The sequence below is a fragment of the Anoplophora glabripennis genome, unplaced genomic scaffold, assembly GCF_000390285.2.
Source record: "Anoplophora glabripennis isolate ALB-LARVAE unplaced genomic scaffold, Agla_2.0 scaffold264, whole genome shotgun sequence".
NCBI classification, from domain to species: domain Eukaryota; kingdom Metazoa; phylum Arthropoda; class Insecta; order Coleoptera; family Cerambycidae; genus Anoplophora; species Anoplophora glabripennis.
Window position 1 is genome coordinate 45191 of NW_019416520.1, and position 26925 is coordinate 72115.

The 26925-nt window shown below is 32.9% G+C and overlaps 2 protein-coding genes across 2 annotated transcripts in view; one reads left to right on the forward strand and one right to left on the reverse strand.

Moving 5' to 3' along the window:
• The window catches only part of LOC108905147 (tyrosine kinase receptor Cad96Ca-like), a gene marked incomplete at its 3' end in the record, with an annotated part of 129818 nt that overhangs the window by 40377 nt on the left and 62516 nt on the right, over positions 1-26925 (reverse strand). The gene's annotated exons all lie outside the window — the stretch shown is intronic.
• Positions 2802-26925, forward strand: LOC108905158 (15-hydroxyprostaglandin dehydrogenase [NAD(+)]-like). The gene is made up of 5 exons (XM_018707939.1): positions 2802-2967; positions 16173-16299; positions 16897-17003; positions 22845-23173; positions 26337-26925. Exons 1-5 carry the CDS (start codon positions 2869-2871, stop codon positions 26464-26466), a joined length of 792 nt encoding a protein of 263 aa, XP_018563455.1. The 5' UTR covers positions 2802-2868; the 3' UTR covers positions 26467-26925.

Here is a 26925-nt window from a genome sequence, read left to right on the forward strand (position 1 = left end):
TTGCACTGATTCTCTGTACACTCTTTCTTTCAAGAAGTCCCAAAGGAAATAATAGAAATACCAATAATTTGTAGAAAGCAATTGTTATCAATAATTGTTTGGCATTAGTTGTGACATTAGGTGTTGATATTTAATTTTAATCAAATTATGCTCACTTTACAGCATCGCATTTATCTTGTTAAATGTTACGGTATCGGTAACATTTCTTGCAGCCAAGCAATTGAATTGTTTCATGAAAAATATCCAGATGTTAAAGTTACCCGCCAAAATCTGAGAAAACTAATTCGAAAATTTGATTTAACTGATGATGTAAAAAACGTAAAAATGCCAAAAAAAGAGACACGATGACGATGATGCAGCGGCAATATTAGTTTTGAATTCGGTAGAAGAAAAAGCGAGACTGTCACTAAGGAAGATATATAAATAAATCGATGTTAGCAAGACACATATTCAGAGAATTTTGGTAGAAAATAAGTTTAAGGCTTTCAAACCAAAAGTATTTCACACTCTAGAAGTTGGTGATGTTTGGAGTTCTGTTTAGAGATAGGAGAAAGGATTGTGGTAGATAGACATTTTCACAAAAGTATAATTTTTTTCCGATGAAACCACTTTTTCTACCAACGGAGTGGTATCGTCGCAAAATTGTCGTTTTTGGTCGCAAGTAAATTCTTCCTTTACAGTTACATCAAGAAGTCAAAGGTTCAAAAAAGTAAATGTTTGGTGCGCGATTACTTTCAACCGAATAATTGGGCCATACTTTTTTGAAGCAAATTTAAATCAATATACGTACCTGGAGATGCTAGACACATTTTTCTGGCCAGAATTAGAAGAAGAACATTTGGAATATAGACAAAAAGCGTATTTCCAACAAGACGGATGTCCCGCTCACTCAACAATTCTAGTCCGCAATTGGCTTAACAGAAAATTTCGAGAGAAGTGGATAGGAAGATATGGTGCTATTTGTTGGCCAGCAAGGTCCCCTGACTTGTCGCCGCTTGATTATTTCCTTTGGGGCTTCTTGAAAGAAAGAGTGTACAGAGAACCAGTGCAACACAATGTTGATTTCTTGAAAAGCAGGATAATTGAAGCTGTTGCCCAAGTAAATGAAGAAATGATACATTCGACCTACGCTGCATTTAGAAAAAGATTGGAGAGGTGTGTTGAACTTGGCGGACTTCATGTAGAATAGTTTTGTAATGGCGCGTACATACTGATTCTGCTGTGTTCTCAAAATAAATGTTGGATTAATGTTTTTGAGGTTTTTGATCCCCCTGTATAAAAAATAAATTATTAATATGCAAACATGTGTATCTGTTTTTCAATAAAGCAATATTTTTTAAATAGAATGGCTTCTCCGAAAGTATTAAAAAATAAGTAGAGTCCTAGAATATCCCAGAATGTCGAGTATTAACTAGAAGGCTATGCTTTCATATTTAAACATAAAATTTAATTCCAAGCAACTTTTACTCATTACTTTTTCACGTAGCGTTAAGATTTAAGGTACTTTACTCTTTACTGTTTTTACCTTTTCCAAATTTTTGAACACCCTGTACATTAAATTGAACAAATGACTATCTTGCCAAGGGCTTCTAGACAAGCAAAAAATTTATGAAAATGATTTTTTTTTTTGACAATTGAAATTTTGTATCCATTTCAGGTATAGGCAACCCGAACTGGGGACACCCTGTATATTATAAACAGTATTTAACGTGAAAAAAACATCTCATTAACTGTTTTTTGTTTGTAATTTAAATGCAAGATTTTTTAAAAGATAACTGGTAGAAAACCGCTGTCATAGATTAACTGCGAAGTTTTAAAAAAATGAAGAAATTAAGTTAATTAAACATTTTTAGACCACGCATAAAAAAATAAAAACTTATACATAAAAATCTTTTTCGTCTTACATTTTTTTGTTTCATCATTTAACAGTTGGATCATATAATGCCCTCCTCAAATCCAGACTGTACTAAATTGGAAGCAATCATGACGATCTCAGAAATTATGGCCATCGATTTGGTACGACACAGCTAAAGTATTGGCAGTTCAAATTCTCGCAACGATGCGGTGGATCGTTCAGATCTGCTTTCCAGTGCCACCAAAAGCCCGCCGAAGAGCTGCACTCAAGCAGCCCGATCGATTAAAAAAATATAAAAGAAATTTGTATAATCTCTGTATTGTATTTCTAAACGTGGACTTGCATGTGTTTTTATTTTTTTAGTGAAGTATACCTTTGAAACTTACATGCATCTACCACCCTGAAGGTTATATTTCGTAGTACATAAAACTAGGAAATCCTTAAGTAAGTAACAATGCACCCGATTATTTAGTTCATTTTAAGGAAAAGAAAATTTTAAATTGAATTTTGATGCCTTTGAGGTTACAGACGGGAATGTTATTTTATTATTTCATTCATAAAATGATATTTGGCATTATCATGGGTGTAGGTAAAAATATCTAATAAATTAAAATGCAACAGTTTTCATAAACTGATAATATTACAGGAAAGATCTACTCCGCTTGTGATTTCGTGTGAAGGTGGAAAATGATATCATTATAGCAGTGGTATAAAAAAAGAAGACTAAAGATACCTACCTATGTAAATAGATCTATAATAATCTTGGTTGCTGAGAATATAATTACCCAATTCATATAAAACTTGCATGCCATATAAAAATACCACATATATTTCTTCTATGACCTTGGCAATTTTTATACCTATATATTTATGTCATCCTCATTAAGTTGTTGTTTAAATTTTAATTGCAACCCAATTACTATGTAACATTATGTACTGTGTAAGGTTTAAGGTGTATCATGTTCATTGCGTTATTTACTTTCTATTGAAGAGCAGTGAAGATAGCTAAGATAATGGTCCTCCAACTACAAGGAAAAACAGCATTGGTTACAGGTGGGCTTTCTGGAATAGGTTTGCAGTTTGCAAAAGAACTTCTACGATGTGGTGTTAAAGTAAGTAATAAAACCTAATTTGTTTATTACATAGATTATGTTCAATGGAATTAAAAGTATACTGCGTCTAGTTTTTAGTTTCAGTGTGTTTAATAATATTATTGGAACCTAATAAGTATATAACTATACAATGATTTATGAATGATACTATTTGGTGCTATTTTCATACCATGTCGTAGCAAGGCTAGAAAGTCAAACTCTTGACCCTTGCTTAGGCACCAGAGTACAAGATACACTAGGGTAACAAGAAGGCTAAGTTAGCCAAAGCAAGGTCATCTACAGTTCTATAAGTCCGAACTCTTCTGAGGCACTGCAAACTAAGGTTTTAAACATGTTACTGAGTAAACAAAGAAATAAAATAACTAACGGAAAAAGCTCAAGCAGTGCAAATATAATCAGTAAAATACATACGTTCTACAGGCACAGCAACTTGACTAAACCTGGCGCAAAACTGGCAAAAAATACACTGTTCCAATATTCATAATTTTAGAGTTAGTAATATATTTAGTCTAACTGTCTTTAGAGACAACTACCTACTCGTGTTCCGTTACAATATAATTCACCTAGTGGAGAATACGGGTATATCGAGCTTTGTTTTCTCAAAGGCGGATTGTCAGCTAAGAGATTTACCGAGAAAACCATCATTGTCTCAAAAGCGGATCTATCCATAGTAAACCAATATTGGGGCGGTCCCTGGTGTTCTGAAAGCTGACGCGCCCCCACAATTCCTAACAAGGGCTAAGGGAGTTCATTATAAGTTAGTACTAAATACATAACCAATGACGTAACAGCTCGAAAAACCATGATTCTTTATGTAACTGCATTGGCGTAAAAATCTTAAAACACTACAACTAACGTCTACGGGGAGGAAGTTTACTAGTTAATTGGACAACTTGAAGCATTACGAAGAAGGAGTTTCCAGTTTCGCATTCTTCGTCGACACCAGGATAAAATGCCGAATTACCTTAAACTAAGACCAATGTAAGTCTGCACCAGTTGATAGAATCTATAACAGTGCCAGTCGAACTTTATTACGACAACAGTCATGTATATACTTGTATATATACAAGGAAATCTTATGGAAACTATATAAGGTAATTTTTACCTTATGTTCACTTTGGATCAGGATATATGGGGAAATATTGACGCGATGTTGTCACAGGTAGCCGGTGGACAATGAATAGAGTAGCAAGAGATCTTGACCCCAGATGTTTACAAGTTCTTAGAGCGAAATCCAGCGTCGACCATTGAAAAATATACTATTAGGTTGTCGAACGGGAGTCCCTAGGACCAACAAGTTATTAAAGCTCGTAACGTTTCTAGAGCTGACCCTCATGGCTGCCTAAGAGCCTAATATCCCGCTTTACTTCTACATTGGCAAAGCACATTACCACTTTGATGCAACTATATGTATATAGACAACTCAGCTCACCATATGAGGAATTCAAGACATTCAAGACTGATATCTTGATCAGCTTTGATGTGCAGATCTTATCCATCAAGGTATCAATAAAAGACACATTGCAACTATTACGATTGTTGCTCCTGCGACAGGAATTAGCTCTATTTGAGCTTTGTCTAACGTCCTGTTACTTCTTGTGAGAAGGAGATTACTATGAAAAAACCGATGCCGTTGCCTCTTTAGTACGGTAACGGCAAATTTCTTTATGCAACACTTCCGTGAAAGCCTTAAGACGGATAAACTGTAGGTATTTTAAATCATTTTAATTATATCAATAGTGCTATTTTAGCAGAAGAGCCAAGAGTAAAAGAGATTTTTAAATTTGACATAAACAGAACTCAAATAAGACTATATATAAACAAACGATACTTCTTTAATAAAGTTAAATGGGATTGGAAAAACTGTGTCATTAGAGATATGTGTAATGTATACGTAATTTTAAATAACTTAGCATTTTAATTGAGAAAATTAAATTTAATATCTTTAGTTATTTATTTATGGGATAGTTTATATGTTTTTTGTTGAGTACATTGTCACCTATGAGAAAATGAATGAAATAATCCTTTGCCCCAAAAGAATCGGTTAAAGATAATTTGTATAAAACTATATTCACCTCACTTGGTTAATATTTCCAAGATCAATCTATTTTCAAAACTATGAAGAATATTATTTTCAAGAAAGATTGGCAAAAATGTTTTCAAAAAAATAATCGTAGGTAAGTAACGATTTCTACATTCTTCTTATTTTTTTTTACATGCGATGAAATATCTATTACCTACCTATTTGAAACAAAACATATATAGGTCTAAAAACCAAAACAGATTGATTTTCGAAACGTTAACTGAGTCAAATGTCATATATATTTTTTACTTTTTATTTATCTACTTTTATCAGTGTGAGACTTTGTGTAGGCAAAAATAGTTTCATAAAAATATTCTGATCTTTTTTTTTTTGGATATGTATAATTTTTTTATATTTACAGCTGTCAGAATACCTATATTTATAAAAGAAATATAAATTTGATATTTTTAAATCCACTAATAGAGAAAAAAAATCTAATTCAGCACTGTATAGCTGGGTTCATATAATCGTGAATTAGGTATTGTGAAATGCTAATAATATTCTTATTGTCTGATTTAAATAGAAATATCTTCCTTTCATTTAAATTAGCCAGTAAGAAAAATATTCGCAAATTTATAACTATATAAGCAGTGAGAAATTTCTTGTAGATATCAATAGATAAAAGTAAACAGGTAAAATAATAATAATAATTGAAGCATACACTTTTTTATATTTAACAGTTGGCCATTGGCTAGGTAATTCATTTTATATTTTTTTATTTAATTAGATAGTTTTGTAATTATTACGTAATTATTCAATTATTTTGCTGTGAACTACATTTCCATTTTAATTATTTAAAAATAATTAATTTTTTTAGCGTAACTAAGTATTTAATGAAACAAAATGTTAAAAGAATAGTACTACTTTAAAATTCTATTTATAAATAAAATTGTACGAAATAAAACACTCTAGACTACCATATTTGCTCTAAGTTAAAATTTTCTCCATCATCCCATTTAAACGCTATTTCGTTACCGTAAATCCTAGTATTTATTTTTAAGTTTACGAAAATATTGTAGAAATAATTCTAAGCACCAGTCATACTCTTTGTACGTTGCCTTAAATTTTATTTTTCTTTTAATTAGTAGTTATGGTATGTTTAACAAAAAGCGTTAGACTGCGCAGAACGAGGCGGTCAATCGTGTTCCGCGCAATCAAACCATAATCATATGTTTATATTTCAATAATCTATCTTCGTCGCTAAATATAAGTTTTAATTTTAATTTGATAAGTGCAATATTTCCAAATGAAAATCATTATTTTTATCTTTATATTAAACAAAGTTTATACCATAATAAACCATTTAACCATACACAAAAGAACTATTATCTCTGTGAAGTTTTCACTTCCTTGTTCATTCGCCGATGGGAACTGCGTCTGTCACCACTACTCAGGCAACTACAGTGAAGACACGTATTTCCAGGGATCTAGAGAAATGCAGACTTCACACAGGAATAAAAGTCACACTTAATAAATATTTATATTTATTAAACGTTACTCTATTACACATATATAGGGTATCCCGAAATTCATGCAACAAAATTTGGTCATAGATTCTTAAGACAAATTGAGGGGACCCGTATTTTTTCTTTTTGCCAACTGGCCCCCTCTTTCGGAATTACAGCTCCCTGAAATCTGCCCCTAAGAAGTCTTTTTTATATACAACCATGTTGTACGAAAATCACTAAATTTGGTACACAGGGGTTTTATGATATGTGGAACCTCACAGTGCTACGCTTTTTGGCGAGAAACCCCCTTAAGACACTTTTTCGTGGGCCCCTATGTCTTTGGAGCCAGAAAAATTTGGTCGAAAATTCGATTTTTTTTTTTAATTATTAGTTAGCTAGAAAGCCATTGAATATAGAAACTTTTTTGTCTCTTGATATTTGTTTCGTAAAACTCAATGTTTTTGAGGAAAATGGCGAATCACGATATGCATTCGATCACATTTTGACATTTTCTCGAAAACATTGCGTTTTACGAAAAAAGTATAAAGCGACAAAAAGTTTCTAAATGTAATGGCTTTCTAGCGCACTGATAATTTTTAAGAAATTTAAATATGCGATCAAATTTTTTTGGCTTCAAAGACAAGGGAGCCCACGAAAAATTGTCTTAAGGGGGTTGCCCGCCAAAAAACGTAGCACCCTCAGATTCCATGATTCCAGATTCCCTGTGTACCAAATTTAGTGATTCTCGTACAACAGGGCTCTGAGATATAAAAAAGATTATTTTTAGGGGCGGACTTCAGGGGCCTGTAACTCCGGAAGAGGGGGCAACTTGGCAAAAATAAAAAATACGGGTCGCCTAAACTTGTCTTTAGAATCTGTGATCAAATTTTGTTGCATGAATTGCGGGACACCCTGTATATATAGGCATACACTACTACTCCTGTCACCTCAGGAGACTTGCGCATTAAGCAGGTTCGGAACTTACTTCGATAGCTAGACTTCGATGTTAGACAGAACTGCTCGCTGCAACGAGTACACGTGAACTGAACTTCCAATTCAGCTTAACTGCCAAGCTTCTACGGCGAGCGGTGGCGACTGCGCAGTCATCACAAGCTGGACTTGAAATAATCTTACTTACTTCAAAGGGCGACCTCTAGACTACTGGAGCGGTGTTAAAATGGCGGTACGGTATAATACATATATTTAAACAAAATAGAAAAATAACAACTCGGGGTATCTCAAAACCCTGGCTGAAAATCACTTCTTTGGATTTTTACTGGCGTCATTACTAAAATATATTGATAATAACTATTGCCATATTATCGCTAATAATCGAGTCTGAGAGTAAATGCTGTAATGTCGGATAAGTAAATATTTTCATTTTCCTTTCCTTATTTAAAAAAACAATAGTGACATCATAAAAACGACGGTTTTATAAGTCTTTCAATAGTACTAAAATTTAACGTCATGATATGTGAGTAATGACAGCGACGTAGGTTAATAACTTTTATCTGCCCCCACTATAGTAAATAGACTAAATACATTGTTTTTAAGGAGGTAAGTGAATTTTACCGTATTAGGGAAGAAAGCGATGTCGAGTTATAAATGAACAATTTTATGAACAAAATATAAATAGAAATATTTAATGAACATTACATTTTATTAATTATTATGAATTAATCTTTATAGTAGGTAGTTGTACAGTTATTACATTTAGTGACATTTATAAAAATCTGGATAATTATTCCCCTCGCGTTTCTCAAAATGATTTGACCGCTCTGTGGGGATTCTCCTCACATTGACTTCTTGGTGGGGTTAGAAAATTCGAAGGACAGTATTTTCTTTATTTAAAACCAGCACAATGGTTACATAAAACAGACACATCTAAAAAATTGGCAGCTTGTTTTTTTTATAAACATAAATTTTTTATGTCACTTGTCACTTGTCAACTTGGAGGGCTTGATGACAGCAGCGGGGATAGTAACTGGCGACGCGCTCTATTGCAACATTCTCCCCGCCTTGAAGTAGTGAACTTCAACAATAGCAAAGAATTGAGGATTGTACAAATTAAAAAAGAGAAATTTAGCAAGAGAGAGCAGTTTTTTTTAATGATCATTTTGATAGGGTAGAGGGCAGATTTTTGTTATAGGTCTAGTGAAAACTCACTTAACTGTCTGAAGTTTGACGACTCTAACTCTTCCATCACAGCCTGGCATTACTTCCGTTAATCTGACCAGTGGACATTTTAGAGAAGGGATAGTGTCTTCTTCCAAGAGCACCAGATCATTTACTCTTGGATTTTCTGAAGGGTGAATCCATTTAGGTCTGTTTTGAAGACAATTTAAATAATCTTCTGACCAGCGCTCTCAAAAAGGTTGTTGCATTTTGGAGCAACTTTGCCAGAAGAAAAGACGGTTTTCTGGAGTTTCAGTTAAATCTTTAAATCTAGTTTGTACATATTCTACCCCAGTGGGGAGATCTGGGAGGAATGAACTTCCATTGTATTTCATTCAGAGATAGAAAGTCCGAGTTAGAATTGACATTTTGTTTGTTCTGGAAAAATTTGTAGAGATCGTTAAGCCGATTTTTTGCTCCTACGAAGTTAGTAGCGTTATCGCTGTAAATGAGGGAAGGATTACCTCTGCGCGAGACGAATCTGGTTAAGGTCATAAGAAACGCTTCTGATAAACTAGATACAACTTCTATATGCACTGCTTTTGTGACTAAACATACAAAAACTGCTATGTGACATTTGGTGAGTGGCGACTTACGTAGCTTAGTGGCTTTGATTGTAAAGGGTCCACCAAAGTCAATCCCTACCTTTTGGAGGGTCGCGAGAATTGTACTCTCTCTTTTGGTAAGTTAGCCATGATTTGTTGACATGTTTGAGCATGAAACCGAAAACATGTTGCACAATGCTTTATGATATTTTTAATTTTACGAAGTCCACATAGGGGCCAAAATTTGAGTCGAATGTTCGATAGAACTATATGAGCACCTGCGTGACCTAGAGGTCTATGTTCTTGGGCCAGTAACAGAGTGGTGATGTGATTTTTGGATGGTAGCAGTATCGGGTGTTTTTGCTGGAAGGGAATGTCTGCGTTTTCCAGTCTTCCACCAACTCGCAAGAATCCTGAATCATCCAAGAAGGGATTTAAAGAAACTATGTTTTGTTTGAAAGGGGTTTATTCGTACGTAATTCTCTCTTCTCTCCGAGAGTTCTTTGGAAAAATTTTGAGTCTGAAGTGTTTTCAAAATGAGATTTTGAGACGAATCGAGTTCTGTCATTGTTAAAGGGCCAGATATTTTATTTGATTTGTTTCGACAAGAATGCGTGAAGCGTAAACAATATGCCAATGTGGTTGTAGACAATGTGCGTTGTAGACGAGAGAACTTAGAGAATTTTGAAAATAAATCAAACCAGAAAGAATCTTGCTCGGACGTATTTTGAAGAGTGAGAATAATTTTTCTTTCTTCGGGCGAGTTCGGACACTTCCAATGAGGGTTCTAAGTGTTTCAAATTTAAATTTGCACTTTGCAGAAATTGGGGACCATGCCACCATAGTGAGGAATTTACCAAATCATGGGAAGGCATTCCACGTGAAAGAATGTCAGCAGGATTGTCGGCTGATCTGACATATCTCCACTGGAACGCTGAAGTTATTTCCTGAATTTGGGATACTCGATTAGCAACGAAAGTAGTCCAACGATTGACATGACTTTTGCACCAACATGAAGCAGTTTGTGAATCAGTCCATAAATTGACAGAGTCGATGTTTAATTTGTCTTTAAACAAAGACATAACTTTTTCAGTTAGTTTTGCTAAAGTAGCATTGCACATAGCTCTAGTCTGGGGACTGAGATTGTTTTTAGGGGGGGGGGGGGAATTCGGGATTTAGAAGTGAGTAAATTACACGACACAGTTTCGTCTGAGTAAACTGCACGAATGATTATGCAAGCTACATATGCTGATAGACTGGCATCTGCGCAGCCGTGGATTTCAATAACCTTGATGGGCTTGTTTGAAAATATGTGACGAGGAATTTTTAAATTCTTTAGTTTCACGATGTTCTCAGAGAAGCTTTTCCATTGATGGAGAATAGTGGTGTCACTAATTTCTGCATCCCAATCTAATTTTTTGATACAGATTTGTTGCATAAGAATTTTTCCTTGAACTATTACTGGGTTTACCAAACCCATTGGATCAAAACATTGCGATAAATAACTTAGAATAATCCGCTTAGTTACAGGGACATTAATTGAGATTTGGGGAATAGAAATATCTAGGGTGTCTGATTGAGGATTCCATTGTACTCTTAAAACTTTATTAGGGAGATTATCTAGATTCATGTCTAGAACGACAGACTTTCCTTGGAGAATTTCTTTGGAGAATTTTTCAGAGTTGGAACACCATTTGTGCAAATAAAATCCAGATTTACCGAGAACTGTATTCAACTCAGAATAGAGTGTAGTTAAAGAATCATAGTCATTGCAACCACCGAGAATGTCATCTACATAGCATTGATATAAGAGAACGTTTGAAGCTAGAGGAAATTCAGCAGAGTTTGTATAAGCTATCTCGCTGAGGACTCGGGTTGCAAGATAGGGAGCACAATTGGTGCCATAAGTGACAGTTGAGAGTTCAACGCACTTTAGGGGTTCTTGACGAGAGTCACGCCAGAGAATGTTTTGCAAAAACTTTTGGTCGGGGTTTATTCTGACCTGCCTGTTTTTTCAACGTCAGACGTGAGAAAATAGATTCTGAATCTACAGAGGATGTCATACAGTTCTGACTGTACTTAGAAACCTTTTAGGGTCACATCATTAAGAGAGTATCCTGACGAACTTTTGCACGAAGCGTCAAAAACAACGCGCAACTTTGTGGTTGTACTGAGTTCTCTGATCACACACAAATGGGGAATGAAATATTTATTTTCTAAATTAGAATTGGTCATTGTCAATGGGACATACTTGGCATGACCAAGTGCTATATATTCATCAATGAAGTTTTTGTATTCAGAGAATAATTTAGGGTAATTTTGGAAGCGTTTTTCAAGCATGGAGAATCGTTTTTTCGCTATGGAAAACGAATCACCAAGTTTTTGATGTTCAGTGGGAGTTTTGAGGGGTATGTTCACTTGGAATCTACTATCCTCTAGTACTTTCGTAGTGGCAATGAAATTATTTTCAGCTGCTTCTTCTTCGGCGGTTAGCGAAAATTTTTGAGGAATTTCTTCTACAGTCCAGAATTTGGTAAGTAATGTGTTCAAATCTGAGATCTGAGTAAAGAGAGATACATTTTCTTGATTTACAGAGAGATTATTATTAGCAAAAGACTGAGAGTAATTTGAAATGCAACAGCTACGGACATTTCCAGCCACTAACCAACCTAAATTAGTGTTTTGCAATACGGGCAATCTTTTTCCTAGGTATATTATGCCATCTGACAACAAATAAGTTGTAGTAGCAATCAGCACCAATAAGCATATCTATATCACCAGGATCTGCTAACTGAATGCTATCTGGGATGTTTAATTTTTGTATATCAATTTTGAACTGAGGGAGTTGGCAATATTTTTTAGGATAGCGCATTGAATTTTGATTCTTCGTGATGAATCGACATTGAAATATATAAAAATATTTAGCATTTTTGTTGTTTTGGGCTATGCCAGAGATTTTTAGAACTTGCTCGACAGGTTCTAATTGAAGTTTGTTTGCCAAACCTTCAGTGATAAAGGCGTTTGACTACCATTGTCAAGAAGAACACGTGCCTTAATGGGAATGCCCTCATTTGAATATACCGTGACTTGAGCTGTAGCCAACAAGATTTGAGAATTTTTAGTGAACAAGGTTGCCACACTTTGAGTATTTTCCAAATTATTAGAGCTTGACGACTGTGTCTGAGAACCACTCTGATTGGCTATATTCGAATTGCTTGAATTTTGAGCAATATTATTGTTTTTTTGTTGAATGTGAAGAATAGTGTGGTGTTTTTTCTTGCAAATTAAACAACTTTTAGTTGAGTTGCAATTTCTTGCTTCATGTTTACTTCCTAAACAATTTATACACATATTTTTCGAGTGAATGAATTTTGTTTTTTTCTGAGGGAGGTAAATTTTTAAATTTAAAGCATGAGTAAATTTTATTGCCTGGAATGTTGCAATAGGCACACGAAAAGTTTCCATTTTGAGTATATCATTCATTAGAACTTAAATGTAACGAACATTTATATTTGTTTTTGCTTTGAAACTGCGATTCTGTGCTGGACAAATTTTCTAAGATGACACACTTTTTCTCTAGAAAATTGAAAAATTCATCTAATGTAGGTAATTGCGTTACATCGCGTTCTTGTTCGAATAATCTGCTTGTGTTATAATCTAATTTCTTTTGAAGTGAATGAGTTAAAAGTAATTCAAATAATCGTTCATCGGACAGTTTCAAATTTTTTAAACACTCCAAGTTCTTTTTACAAGTAGTGACAAATTGTCTTAAATTACTAGTTGTACATTTTACAGTCGATGGAATTTCTAACAATGACGAAAAATAGGCATTTACAATACAATTTTTGTTTTCATATCTTTTTGTAAGAATATCTAAAGCAATCTGAAAATTATCATTGGTAACCTTTAAAGATTCAATTAATTTTAGAGGATTATCTTTCATTATTATGATTTTAGATATACAGGGTGACATAGAAAAAAGTACATTGCATAGTGTCATACAATAGAGGACACTAAAACAAGAAAAAAAGTTCTTATGAACATGGGTCCGCAAGGCCTTCGGTTAAAGGATACGGGGTGTTGAATTTTAATTTTTTTTTATTTGCAAAAACAATGATAAATACTTCAATAATTAAATTTTAATGGTATGATGAAAAATATGATTAATTAAAACAAAACATAGTTTTTAGAAGATGTTCAAATTGTTGCCCTTGTATTTCAATACATTTTTCCATTCTTCTTCTTAATGATTGACGGCTTCTTTGATTTTTTTCAGTCGAAAGTGACATACAGTGTATAGCAAAAAAGTTAGGACCGATTCAATAGATATGGAACCCTGTATGTAGCGCCCTCTATCAGTAATCACAAAACTAAGATCATATTTGAATTTAGCATGATAAAAAAAAACTGTATACCACATTTTATCCATTTCTTGCGACTCTGGCTAAAGATATTTAAAAAAACCCAAACAAAAATAAAATTCAACACCCCGTATCTTTTAACCGAAGGCCTTGCAGACCCATGTTCATAGGAACTTTTTTTCTTATTTTAGTGTCTATTGTGTGGCACTATGCAATGTACTTTTTTCTATGTCACCCTGTATAAAGCGTTGTATATCTATCAAGTTTTTGTTTTGTGTTATTAAAGCAACAGAAAGTTGAGAAAAAGATTCCCATTCGCTTTGATTACCTGAAAAATTGTTTATTTCTAAATTAGGAAGTTTCACAGCTGGGTTTACTGATTGTTGAACAATGGTCATTCTGTTTTCTGACGAACTAGATGAAGAAGATTTTTTAATTTTATCTTGGATTAACGCCAAAGCATGAAAATATTTTTTTTTCCATTTCCATTCTATTTTCCTAGTCTTGCATTAAGCCTGTATTACCTTCTTCTATCAATATATCTTCAATTTTATTCTGAATATCTGTGTATTTTTGAAATGCGTTTGTCAAACTTTCTTTTCTACAACTGAACTGACTTGCATTTAATTCAGAATCTTTCTTTTCATTCAACCAATTTAATATTCGTGTAATAGAAACTTTAGCATGGCCTCGAGCACTTTTTAACTCGTTAAAATCCATTATATTAATTTTTAATTGTTGTACAGTTATTACATTTAGTAACATTTATAAAAATCTGGATAATTATTCCCCTCGCGTTTGTCAAAATGATTTGACCGCTCTGTGGGGATTCTCCTCACATTGACTTCTCGGTGGGCTTAGAAAATTCAAAGGACCGTATTTTCTTTATTTACAACCAGCACAATGGTTACATAAAATAGACACATCTAAAAAATTGACAACTCGTTTCTTTTATAAACATTAATTTTTTATGTCACTTGTCAGTAAATTTGGAGGGCTTAATAAGAGCAGCGGGGATAGTAACTGGCGACGCGCTATATTGCAACACGCTCCATTTCAGTCACCGGTGACTCAATATTATCTGACTGATCCATTAAAACAGCATGATGCAACGTACTACTACATTTTAACGAATCCTGTTGGCTATACCATTTTTGTTACTTAAACTGTCAGCAACATAACTTTCTGCAATTGTGGCTGATTTCCACCCACCATGTCTCTTGATTGCTAATACATCAACTCCTGTATTAGCCAGTAACGTTGCTGATGTTTTTTGGAATGAATGACCTGTATATGTTTCAGGATGTTCTAGTTTCAAAAACTGTGCAACCTTATCATAGAAAGGGTATTCTTGCCGACGGGTTGGTTGTAACATCTACCTGTTTGATAGCGCATAAAAAGCGTGAAATTTTAGTTTTAATTTCCAATATAATCTTCACATTTTTCTTGAGAATTTCTAGGTGAGTAAATGTACGTGATATACCATTTTCAGCATCTGGAATTGTAACTACAATAATGTCATCGAAATTTTTTAAATTGACGTCCAAAGAAGGTTTATAACTCATCAGAACGTCATGTTCCTGCAATGCCTAAGACCGTCACTACCTTCATTAGCAAATATTATCAGGTGCCTAAATGAGAAAATCGTTGAGTTGTTCTCTTGTAAAATCGTTTGACTTTTCAGGTGTATAGCCATCATTCTTACGTTTCAAAAATAATCTCAGCTTGGGGTATTTTGATATATCCACGTTCTCCTCTATGAAAATAGTTGACTTAATCATTGAATATTCACTCCACAAATTCGCCAGTGACTTTAAAGTGCTTGACTTCACCATGAAATATACTAGCAGTGATATTTCAGAAATACCAGTATTTTTGTTCTGGCACCATTCTTTAAAATTTCTATATGCTCGTCCGTAGCGCAATAAAACTTCGCAGGCAGGCATTTGCTGCACTTTCTATTTGAAAATCATTCATTTAGAACTAATAATTCAAAACCAACCAAATTGCATCTTTTATGCAGCTTTGTTTATAAACACCTTAGAAACGACAAAATCCAAACAACCAAGGCGACTTTGCAAAATTTAGAATAGTGTCAAAATGAATTGATTAAGAAATGTCAAAAAATAAAACCTAATCTTTATTTCATGAACCATAAAGAACTATGGGAGCAGATAAAATGTTATACACCACGCAGCAGTTAAGTATAATTTATCAGTTTCGGATTCTATTGCCAGCCCTCGCTCCGCTCGGGCGCAAAATCGTTCTCGACGGGTAAATAATACCTTCTTTATGGTGTACATAATAACTATACAGTGTATATATTTTTTTAATTTTTCAATAACTGGTCAAAATGATTCATACATACAGTCCGTACAATATTTGTTGAGATTGAATTCCAAGAAAAGAATAAGCCAATAAAATTCTGTTATTGGAATTACTGTAACAATTTATTTCTTCAGGGGTGTGCCTTGAAATTTTCCGCCTTGCCTTTCTACCTCGGGTGTCGAATACCAAGAAAGTGCTGCAAGGGTGTTCTTGGAATTACGTCTCAACAAATATCGTATGGAGTGTAGGAATTTATATCTTGTAGGGAGTAACAATTGCGGATTTAAATACTAGCCTGGTCCAAGCAGTTTTTACTGAAATAGAAGAGGAGTTTGGCCGCAACAGAGTACTGTTTGTAAAAACAGATGTGACGGACATGAAACAATTTGAGAGTTAGTAATGAAAACATAATTCATATACAGAGTGATTTACAAGTATGAGGTTGAACTGAAACGAAAGTTATATAATGTGATTCTAAGGAAAATGATATGAATGTAATCCTGAAAACATGTAGACAAAAATGTAGATTTATAGATAATTTCAAAATGATTGACAGGATGAGTTTTGAACCATAAAAGAATGGAAACTAATATCGCGGAGAAGTTCGATATTTGAACAATAGTGTATTTATTACTTTTTTTTATTTTAATTAATTTAATATATCACAAAATATTGAAAGTAATTTATAAAAATTTAAATTTTTGGTGTGTCTTTTTAATACTCTTAACACAATCGTTTAGAGAATAACATTTTTGAAAAACCGTCAGGATTTTTTTTTACATAAGAGAAACTTTTCCCTATGTCTCCGCCACTGCAAAGACGAAAAACTGTTCTGTATGGCATTATTAAATTTTTCCAATCATGTTTTTATGGAGATTTTTGCTTACATTCATATTTTCCGACATCTATTTCAGCTTAACACCATACTTATGAATCTACCTGTAAAGGTTGATGTAAATTTATTTCTTATATGATACTTATTTTTTTAGATGCGTTTAAGAAAACTGTAGAAACATTCAAAAATGTTGACATTTTAATAAATAATGCTGGTATTGTTAGCGACAAATTCTTTCAAAAAGAGATTGCAGTAAACATTGTAAGTATTTGTAATTTATAAACATAAATTAATTTTAAGATTCAATTTCAAATAAATTTAACTGTCAACTAAATCCATAATTTTCTTACTACTTCGGTACAACTATATTAAAATTTATTATATTATTTTCCTTATTTAAATCAATAACGATCAGTGCACCGATGACTCATTTTTTTACAATTAACTGTCGAATTAAAAAATAGAACAAAAAAAGATCCCTCTTTAGAACCTGTCTCATAAATTTGTATATTGAAAGACGATTTTTTTGAGAATTTTTTAAGAAAAAAAATGCCACTCTTTTTAAAAAAGCACTTTTGGTTTGGTTTAAAAATGAGAAAAGAACTTAAAATGCTGAAACTTAATTATTTTTATATATTTTTTTATACAATTATATCAACACAAACTGAAAAAAAAGTTTATGATATTTACATTTTTTACTGTTATTTAGGTTACTTAGGTATTTGAAAAATTTTTACCCAAAATATTCCTGAGAGATTGAAATAAAAATTTGAAAAAATTGGAAGGTATTCTAAATAGGGACTAAATAATCCAAAAAAATCAGAAAAATTAAAAATGGTCGGAACACGATCTCAGTGATTAGGCGTGGAATGTTCCATAACTATCATATCACAAACAATTTAAAAAAATGGTTCAATTTGACTGGCGAATGCCATATTAACGTAAATGTAAATATGTAGCAATATTTTTCTCAAAATACTTTGGGTGATCATATTTTTTCTTTTCAATCAATAACAAATGAAGATATTATTAACACTATATAAAATATTAATAGTGAGGATACATGGAATTAATATAAAAATGATTAAAATTGTAACCTCTGCGTTGATATTGTTAGAACCATTTTTAATACATAATTCAATTACTGAGTATATTTCCAAATATCTGGAAAATTGCAGAAATAGTACCAATACATAAAGTCGGAAATCCAAGTGCTTATAACGAATTAAGACCAATATTACCAACATTTTCAAAAGTTTTTGAAAAAAATTGAAAAATTGTAGTCCAACAAGTGACCAACTATTTAGAAAGAAATTAAATTCTACCACTGATGCAGTCGATGATATATCTACGACACTTGATAAATCACTCTTAACAATATTAAGTAAGGCATTCGATTTAGTATCTTTCGGCCTTTTATTATCAAAGTTTATATTGGATTTGATCAGGCTGTTCCACTGTTGTTTCGGAGTTATTTACAAAATCGATTGCAAAAGGTGAAAATAAATCATGAATTAAGTTCACAATTAAAGTCAGTAAAAAGTGGTGTATCACGAGGTAGTATCTTGCTACCAATTTCGTTTTCCATTTTTATATAGACATCGATAATAATTTAAATTTCAGTAAACATATCAAACATATTTATCAAATTGCTTTCTACAAACGTAAGTCTCTATATCATTTAAAATATAGTCTAACTCAAGATATAAAATTAAAGCTTGTCAAATCCTTAATACCCTATACCCACATACTGATTATTGTATGGTAAATTATTTTCTGCCACAATATACAAAGAAAAGTTACAAAAAATATGAATCATATAACTCCTTACATAAATAAATTGTCTGAACTAAAAATTTCTGGTAGAATAATGATGTATATCTTAAGTTTCTACAGTGATTCAGAACTTATCCAAAAAAAAAAATTCTGGATGTACAGGGGACCCTTACAAATACAATTTTGTAAAGAAAAAATGAAAAAGGTCAGTTCGAAAATGATTTAAAAATACACTTCTGCACGGCACTGGAAACTGGTCCACTGTAAAACCTGACCTCGCACAATGCGACCGGCATGGCGGTGTGATAAAAACCAACCAACACCAACATGTAAACACATTTGGGTCCGTCTTACTCAGTTTCTACGAACTAACACAAATGTTGTCTTGCTTCACCATAGCACAAATGCTTCACCATAAATTAAACCGATATCCATCAACTCCGAGTTACTATACACGCAAACCATTTTTGACGCTAACTACCCATTTTTGACACTAACTACTAAAAAAATATTGCAAACACAACAGATAACAGGTAAATACTGTTGCAACGACGATTGCAAAATACGATTTCAGTATTCGGAGTCGCTGAGGCCACGTGGCTCTCCACGCGCATTGCAAATGACGCTAGAGACTACAGTTGTCCAGCTATGTAGTCGTTGAATGTACTATAACTTCAATAATTTTTTTCTCGGAAACTATAAGGATTTTACAAAAAATTTTTTTACGATATTGACTCCATTTCTCATGCCGCATCTATTCCCAAAATTTTTTGGATAAGTGCTGAATCACCCTGTATATGTCAAAATTTCCTCGTATCTACGTAGCTCTTTAAAAAAACGCTCACATATGTTCATAATGTTAATATTATAACAATTTGTTATTGGATAAATCAACACATTTAAATACGGGGTATCGTTTTCATATATTGCTCCTACTTTTTTAAATAATGGATGATGAACTAAATTTATCATATATGTAATTTATGAAACATATTACATATTAAAGAAAACATGCTACTTTTGAAGCTAATGAATAGTTATAATTAATATGACGATACTCAATGACACAGGCACACAGAAAAAGACTCCAAACCCAAGACACCCACATAATCATTTCCGAAGGAATTCGATGCGCTGAACACTATACTGATGTCAAAGTTCAAGACTTCCTGATGAATTTCGGAGAAAAGTGAAATTTTTTTGAAAACGCCCAAATATGGGTCAACTGATTTTTTCCTAAATTTTGTCCAAATGTATCATTTTCGTAGTATTTTGAGGCGCTGAACACGATGCTATTACCAAAATTTACCTATGGCCTTAATATTTCTAAGAAAATCCACTATTTGGGTGAAAACTGAACCAAATACGGGTCAAAACTGATTTTTTTCTAAATCTTGTTCAAATATATCATTTTCGTGGTATTTTGAAGTGTTGATCATGATTAAAATTAACCCATGACCTCGATATTCCTCAAAAAATCCACCTATTTGGGTGAAAACTAGCCCAAATATGGATCAAAACTGATTTTTCCAAATTTTTGTGCAAATATACAGCGTGGTCCGAATTTTATGCAGGAAACTTCAAGGGCAGATAGATCGCTTTAAAATAGTGGGTATTTGCTTTATAAACATACGTCTCGAACAGCCTCGTTTTAGAGATACAGGGTATTGAAGTTGTTAAAAAAAATTGATTTGTTTATATCTCCGGAATCTATAAACCGATTTCAATAAAATTTAGTACATATAATGTATGATAGTAGGCCTTGTGTTCCCTAAAATATAAGCTCTAAAGGTTCAACCAGTGGTGTACAACTGGACACGGTCACCCCTCTTTTATAAAAAAAAAACCTACGCCACTGTATTTTTTACAAGCTAACGGAATTCTATTCTAATGCACAAAATACGTAAAAAAGGTAACTTAAATTTTTTCCCTAAAGTTCACCGTTCTCAAGTTATTCATACCAACATAATCCCCTTGTGGCAGACACTTCTAACCATATTACAAGAGTATTTATGTTTATGCTTAAAAGTAACTGCAATTTGTAAGCACATCAACAAAATTCTTTACACTCGTCGCTTTCATCTTTTTGGATTAAAACGATATTTGGAAAATCACAACGGAGCAATGAAAGGCACAGAAATGAAACTTTAAGAACATTTGACGATGATCCTCAGCTAAGTGCACGAAGAACGTCTCGGCAACTTGGGGTGAATAAATCGAAAATTTGAAAAGTTCTACATAAGGATGGCAGAAATCCGTACCAGTTACAACCTGTGCAAAATTTACTTCCGGGAGATGCAGAGAGCCGCCTGAATTTTTATAAGTGGTTGTTAGAATTCTTACTAGAAATACTTTGGATCGATGAGGCTACGTTCACAAAGCGAAGGGTAGTGAATTTTCACAATTGCGTATTTGGTCACAAGAAAATCCTCATGAAATTCGGATAAGATCTTTTCAACACGAAATGTCTGAAAATTTTGTCTCGAAATAATTCGCAATAAAGTTTGTGGACCTTTCTTTTTGCCAACAAATCTAAATTCCCAGTCATTTTCTAACTTTATAGAAAACCATCTATTTGAGTTATTAGAGGATGTTCCATACCACAAAATAGCTGGATACAAATGGATGGTGCTCCTGCGTATTTTAAGAGAATAATACAAGAATGGCTTAATGAAAATTATATGGGATGATGGATAGGTAGAATACCAAATGCCAATGTCAACCATAATGGTACAGAGTCCATTATCTTGGCCAGCCAGATCGCCAGATCTAAACCCTCTGGACTTCTATGTTTGGAGTTGCCTATCTGAAAAGTAAAGTTTACTCTACTCCAATAGATACTAGACCACAACTACTGCAGCGAATAGAAGACGGGTGTAATGAATTAAAAGAAAACCACCACATGATATTAGCTTCAATTAGTTCCACTAATAGAAGATGTCAGAAATGTATCAATATGGGTGGTTCGCATTTTGAACAATTGCTGTAAATACGTAATATTAATTTTGTATCTTGTTTAGTTGTTGTTGCTTGATAAATGTATTTTTATTATTATTTTGGTTTAAATTGTTCTTATTTGTAAAGATTAGGTCTTCAGGAGAAACTAAAACACACCAGGAACATTACCTCATAGGTGATGTGGAAAGAATTTTGTTGATGTGCTTACAAATTGCACTTACTTTTAAGCATAAAGATAAATATTCTTGTAATATTATGGTTTGAAATGTCTGCCACAAGTAAATTGTATAGGTATGAATAACTTGAAAATGGTGAATCTTAGGGAAAAAATTCAAGTTACCTTTTCTACGTATTTAGTACATTAGAATATTAATCCGTTACAATAACTTGTAAAACATACAGTGGCAGGTTTTTTTTATAAAAAGGGGATGACCCCTATTCAGTTGTACACCACTGGTTGAACCTTTAGAGCTCATATTTTAGGTAATGCAAGGCTTACTATCATATATTATCTGTACCAAATTTGAGATCGGTTAATAGATTCCGACAAAAAAAAACAAATTTCTTTTAACAACTTCAACATCTCTAAAACGAAGCCGTTGCAGTCCTGTGGTTATAAGGCAAACTTCTATTATTTTAAAGAGATCAATCTGTCCTCGAAGTTTCCCTGTATAATTTTCGTAATATTTTAAGGCGCTGTACACAATTGTATAATTTACCCATGACCTCGAAATTTCTCAGAAAATCCACTATTTAGGTGAAAACTGATTAAAATATAGGTCAAAACTGATTTTTCCTAAATTTTATACAAATGTGTATATCATTTTCGTAGTATTTTGATGCGCTGAATTAGTGCCTTGACTTCGATATTTCTCAGAAAATTCACTATTTGGGTGAAAACTGACCAAAATACTACAAAAATGATATACTTGGCCAAAATTTAGGAAAAAATTAGTTTGACCCATATTTTATTTTCACCCAAAAATTTCACTTTTCTCTGAAATTCACTAGCAAGTCATGAACTTTGACTACAGGATCATGTTCAGTGTATCGAATTCCTTCGGAAATGATATGTGGATCTCTTGGGTTTATATTTTCTTTATGTCCTATTTATTATTCTTATTGGTGAAATGGAAGAAGAACATAGCACCTTTTGAGTTATGTTATATATTGAATGATTTTGCAACACATTTAATTAGACTGGACTAATTTTGCAACTTTAACTTACTTAATATTTATGCAATCGAAACTTTATAAACAATCCGTTTCTTTACTTTTAAGTTTGTGCATTGAAAACCCTATTATTAGCTATATAAGCAAGTAATTAAAAAAATTATACAGTATAACTTAAACATACCTTTCATACAGAATGGTGTGGTAAATGGAATTATTTTGGGCCTAGACAACTATTTGCCAAAATATAAAGAAGGATCTGAAGCGGTCATTGTAAACATTTCCTCTATTGCCGGCCTTACTGTGATTCCACCTATTCCTATATATTCTGCAACTAAGGCCGCAGTTATTCAAATGACTAGAACTTGGGGCGCTCCATCCCATTACGCAAGAACTATTGTCAGAGTGTTCGCAATTTGTCCAGGACCTACTGCAACATCACTATTGTCTTCTTTCAAAGACTCAACTTTAGGAGAAGGATATGATAACTGGTCAGACGTTAACTATGAAGCTGTTATTCAAGAGTAAGTCTTTTTATATATTCAGTAATGTATTGTACTATGCATGCCACTTTCGATGACAATTCCAGGACATCTAGAATACTATTAAATAAAAGTTGCTGTTTTTGAGAGAAATCCAATAATTAAAAAACTGATATTTCGAGTACCCTTTGGTAACTGTAAGTGAACTTTTTTCTGAAATATTTTATTTCAGATTTCTTTGACATAACTAATTCTCTAACAATTTTTGACTTACTTGTTTTGCATTTAATTAAATAGAAACCATTATTGATCATGGCCAGGTTAAAAGAAGGATGTTCTGCGCTTTGCACCAGAGTACAGTTGGCGCCACCCAAATGTGAACGGATTTTGGTTGTTATGGAAATTTCATCTGGATTTTATCGTAGTAAATCAAACTTTTCTTAGTGGCGTAACACAGAGAGGGTATTCTGATGGATAAATTCGACCAAGGCATTGTCTTCCGCGTCACTGGAAACCTTCCCGACACCTTGCCTTATATATCTTTGTAATCTTTGTTCTTTTTGTCAGCGTTATTTAATATAAAATATACAACTCTTATTGACATTTAAATATCAGCATCCACTTCACTCAAAGACCAATTATCTTCTAATTTAGCTACAGCCCTTGCTCTTTTCGCCTCAGTTAAATGCTCCTGCATATTTCACGTTACTTGTTTACATTTCATTATGTTTGCTCTAAGTGACATATATATTTGACAACTATTGAATTTTACGACGACCATAATTTGAAGTCTAAATTACACGGTACAATATTGCCGTTCACATTTGGGTGGCGCCGACTGTACATTGTTTATCAAACATCTCTCTCTCTCTTTCTCTATCTCTCTCTTTCTCTCTCTCTCTCTGCGTCCCCCCCTCTCTCTCTCTCTCTCAGAAGGGAGCTATGGTATTTTGAAGGTTTATGTGTTTTATCAGTTTCTTATATAACCCACCAACTTCAGTAAATAATAGGTTAATTTGATAAGATACCATATAAAAACCAGTAAAATAAATATTTTCTTTACTAGGCCTTTACTTTATAAGCAATTGACATTATATTTTTCTTGTTTTGAACCTGTCTCTTTTCGATGATATCTAAATTTCTATTCAGCAAAATCTCAGGAATTGATGTTAAACAACAGCAATGTACATCTCTCGCTCTCGCACTCTCTTCAACTCAGAAGCTGGTCGATAAGAATATCCAGGTGTTAACCCCAACAAGGTTTGTAGTATCTGCAACTATTGAAATGATACCTAGTTCAAGAACAGTGGAGTGGACTAGTTAAAGCTATATTGGAGCTCACATTTGTAGTAAGAGCGTAATTTGGTATAGTTTCTGAATTCTAGTTGCTCTGAAACTAGAAGTTGTATTGCTACATATTGCTATTTTACCCCATGCTTCTGAAGGTAACGTTCCAAATTGTTTATAAAAGCAGATTTTTCAAATATGTAAATAAATTCTCCAGATGGCATACCATCCTCATGTTTCTCGTTTTAGTTTATTTTTTCATAATTCAAACCGGTGGTATGAAGTTTCCCTCGCCATTGTGCCCCATGCCACAACAGCGAGCCTTTTTCTACTGATGCTATCAATGAAACAAATAATTGGTAGCAGTGGCATGCGAATGATTATTATTTAGCTGCGACCCAGTCTCATCCATATTAAATATGCCGCTAATAAGTTAAATGCTCATCAAACAATAAATTTTCTTACTGCACGGTTAACAGTTAGTTGAAACATGATTGCTGCTCCTTAACATTTCGAATTTGTCATCACGAATTGAGTAAAAACGAATTTAACCAATCGCATCCCACTTTCTCGTGATTAATCTTTAAAGAAATGTTTTTAAAACCATAATAAATATACATGAAACTTTTCTGACATCGTCTTGAGTTGTTGTAAATTCCTTTGCAAAATCTAAATATGTCGTATAAATTTTTCCTAATTCCATTTCCCAAATAAAAAAGAGAACCAGCTGTTTTCTCAGGTTTTTTCTGTTTTTTTTTTTGCTGTAAAGGCAGATATATTCCATAAACTTATTTATTAATGCCCTCATTACTCATTACTTCTTGTAAAGCTGCCTTTAGTTACTCGTCAATACACTCTCCTCCTGTAGGACATACCCGCTTCTATTCCATAGGCATACTTTGCAAAAAATACCCAAGTTGTAGAAAAATTAGTGGAGTATCTACCTGAAATGAATGGGCATTTGAGGAAAAATCTACTGGGACTGATCCTTCTTTTATTACTTAATGTCACCAAATATTTAGTTTTATTCACAATGCGTCAAGAGATTAACTTATTGAATTTATAACAATGAAATTTCAACCTTCTGGCGGCAGTATAAATGCAATTATCTACAAGTGAGAGCATTTTGTTAGTTGTTTTTTAGATAGGTATCAATTGCCCTTGCTAAAACTGATTGTTTCTTTATATCTACAAGTATCTTGTATCTTGATTTTATTTAATGTCAGTGTTTTACTGAATTGGAGCATAATTCCGATAATTACAAATTGGTAGACATGCTTATGGTAAATGTATACAAAATATTGCCACTTAACATATATTATTATTAATCGTCTCCTATTTAACCATGCACTAAGTGCTGCAAAATTAAGTAATACCATTCAATACCCATATAATCGTCCGCTACAACCACAGGTAACAACATCGAAAACATATTGTAGTGATTTTGAGAATATCAGGAGTCATTATCTTCGATTTCTACAGTTATGAATATACTGATACTTGTTTGTTAAAGGCAGCATTTATTTATTTGTTTATTTATTATTTCATTTATTTATTTATCTTAACTGTTTTGTCATAATATAATATAACTAGATTAACTATTTTAACTAGTGATATTGGGGATGTAATTCAATACTAAGCAGAGCATATAGCCCGCAGAGTGACTGTTTCCCACAATGTTATTGGTTAAAATCTATTAAATTACATCCCAAACCTTCAAAAAACAAACTCCTACTTTTGTTCCTAGGTGCTGATCAATCTAAACATTAACGAAAGCGAAATCATATTCACGATAAAATAACCATTATATTTCTACATTTATAACTGATAATAATAAAAAATGTATTTATCAAATAATCGATCTTATTTTCTATATTCTCCATATGAAATTGTACATTTTAATTATTGTTACTTATAGGCCTAAAAATGTGGCTCAAGAAGGGATCAAGCTTATACAGTCTTGCCCTAATGGAACTATATGGGTAGTCGAAGAAGGAAAATCAGCCTATCAGTATGTTTTTCCAGATAAGGAGAAAATGCAGAAGTAAATTTGGCTATTTTCTTGTAACATTCTACAAAGAGAATTACATTTAAAAAATTATTATTATTGGCGATTAGGAATATATTTTTAAGGTAGAATATTCTAATTTCTTTCACCCTTATTTTGTGTGTATAAGGTTAATTAACTTGCCAAACTCCGTCACTAGAGATCACTAAATTTCATCTCTAAGTCACATGAAACTCTTTATTTCAAATATTACTAGTGCAGTTAGGTAGGCAGCCAGAATGACGCGTGCCCACACTTCATTATTAAATTATTATGGCAAAATAAGCTAACATAGTAAGTAAAAGAGTATCTAATTTTGAATAGAGATTTTTGTTTCCTTAATTCACAGAAATATTTCCGCAAGTCATAATTTTATGTATCATTTGCTACTTTACCTTTTAAATATACAATATTAGTTGTTTTTTATTTCAAATTATATTTTTCATAAAAAAAATAACGG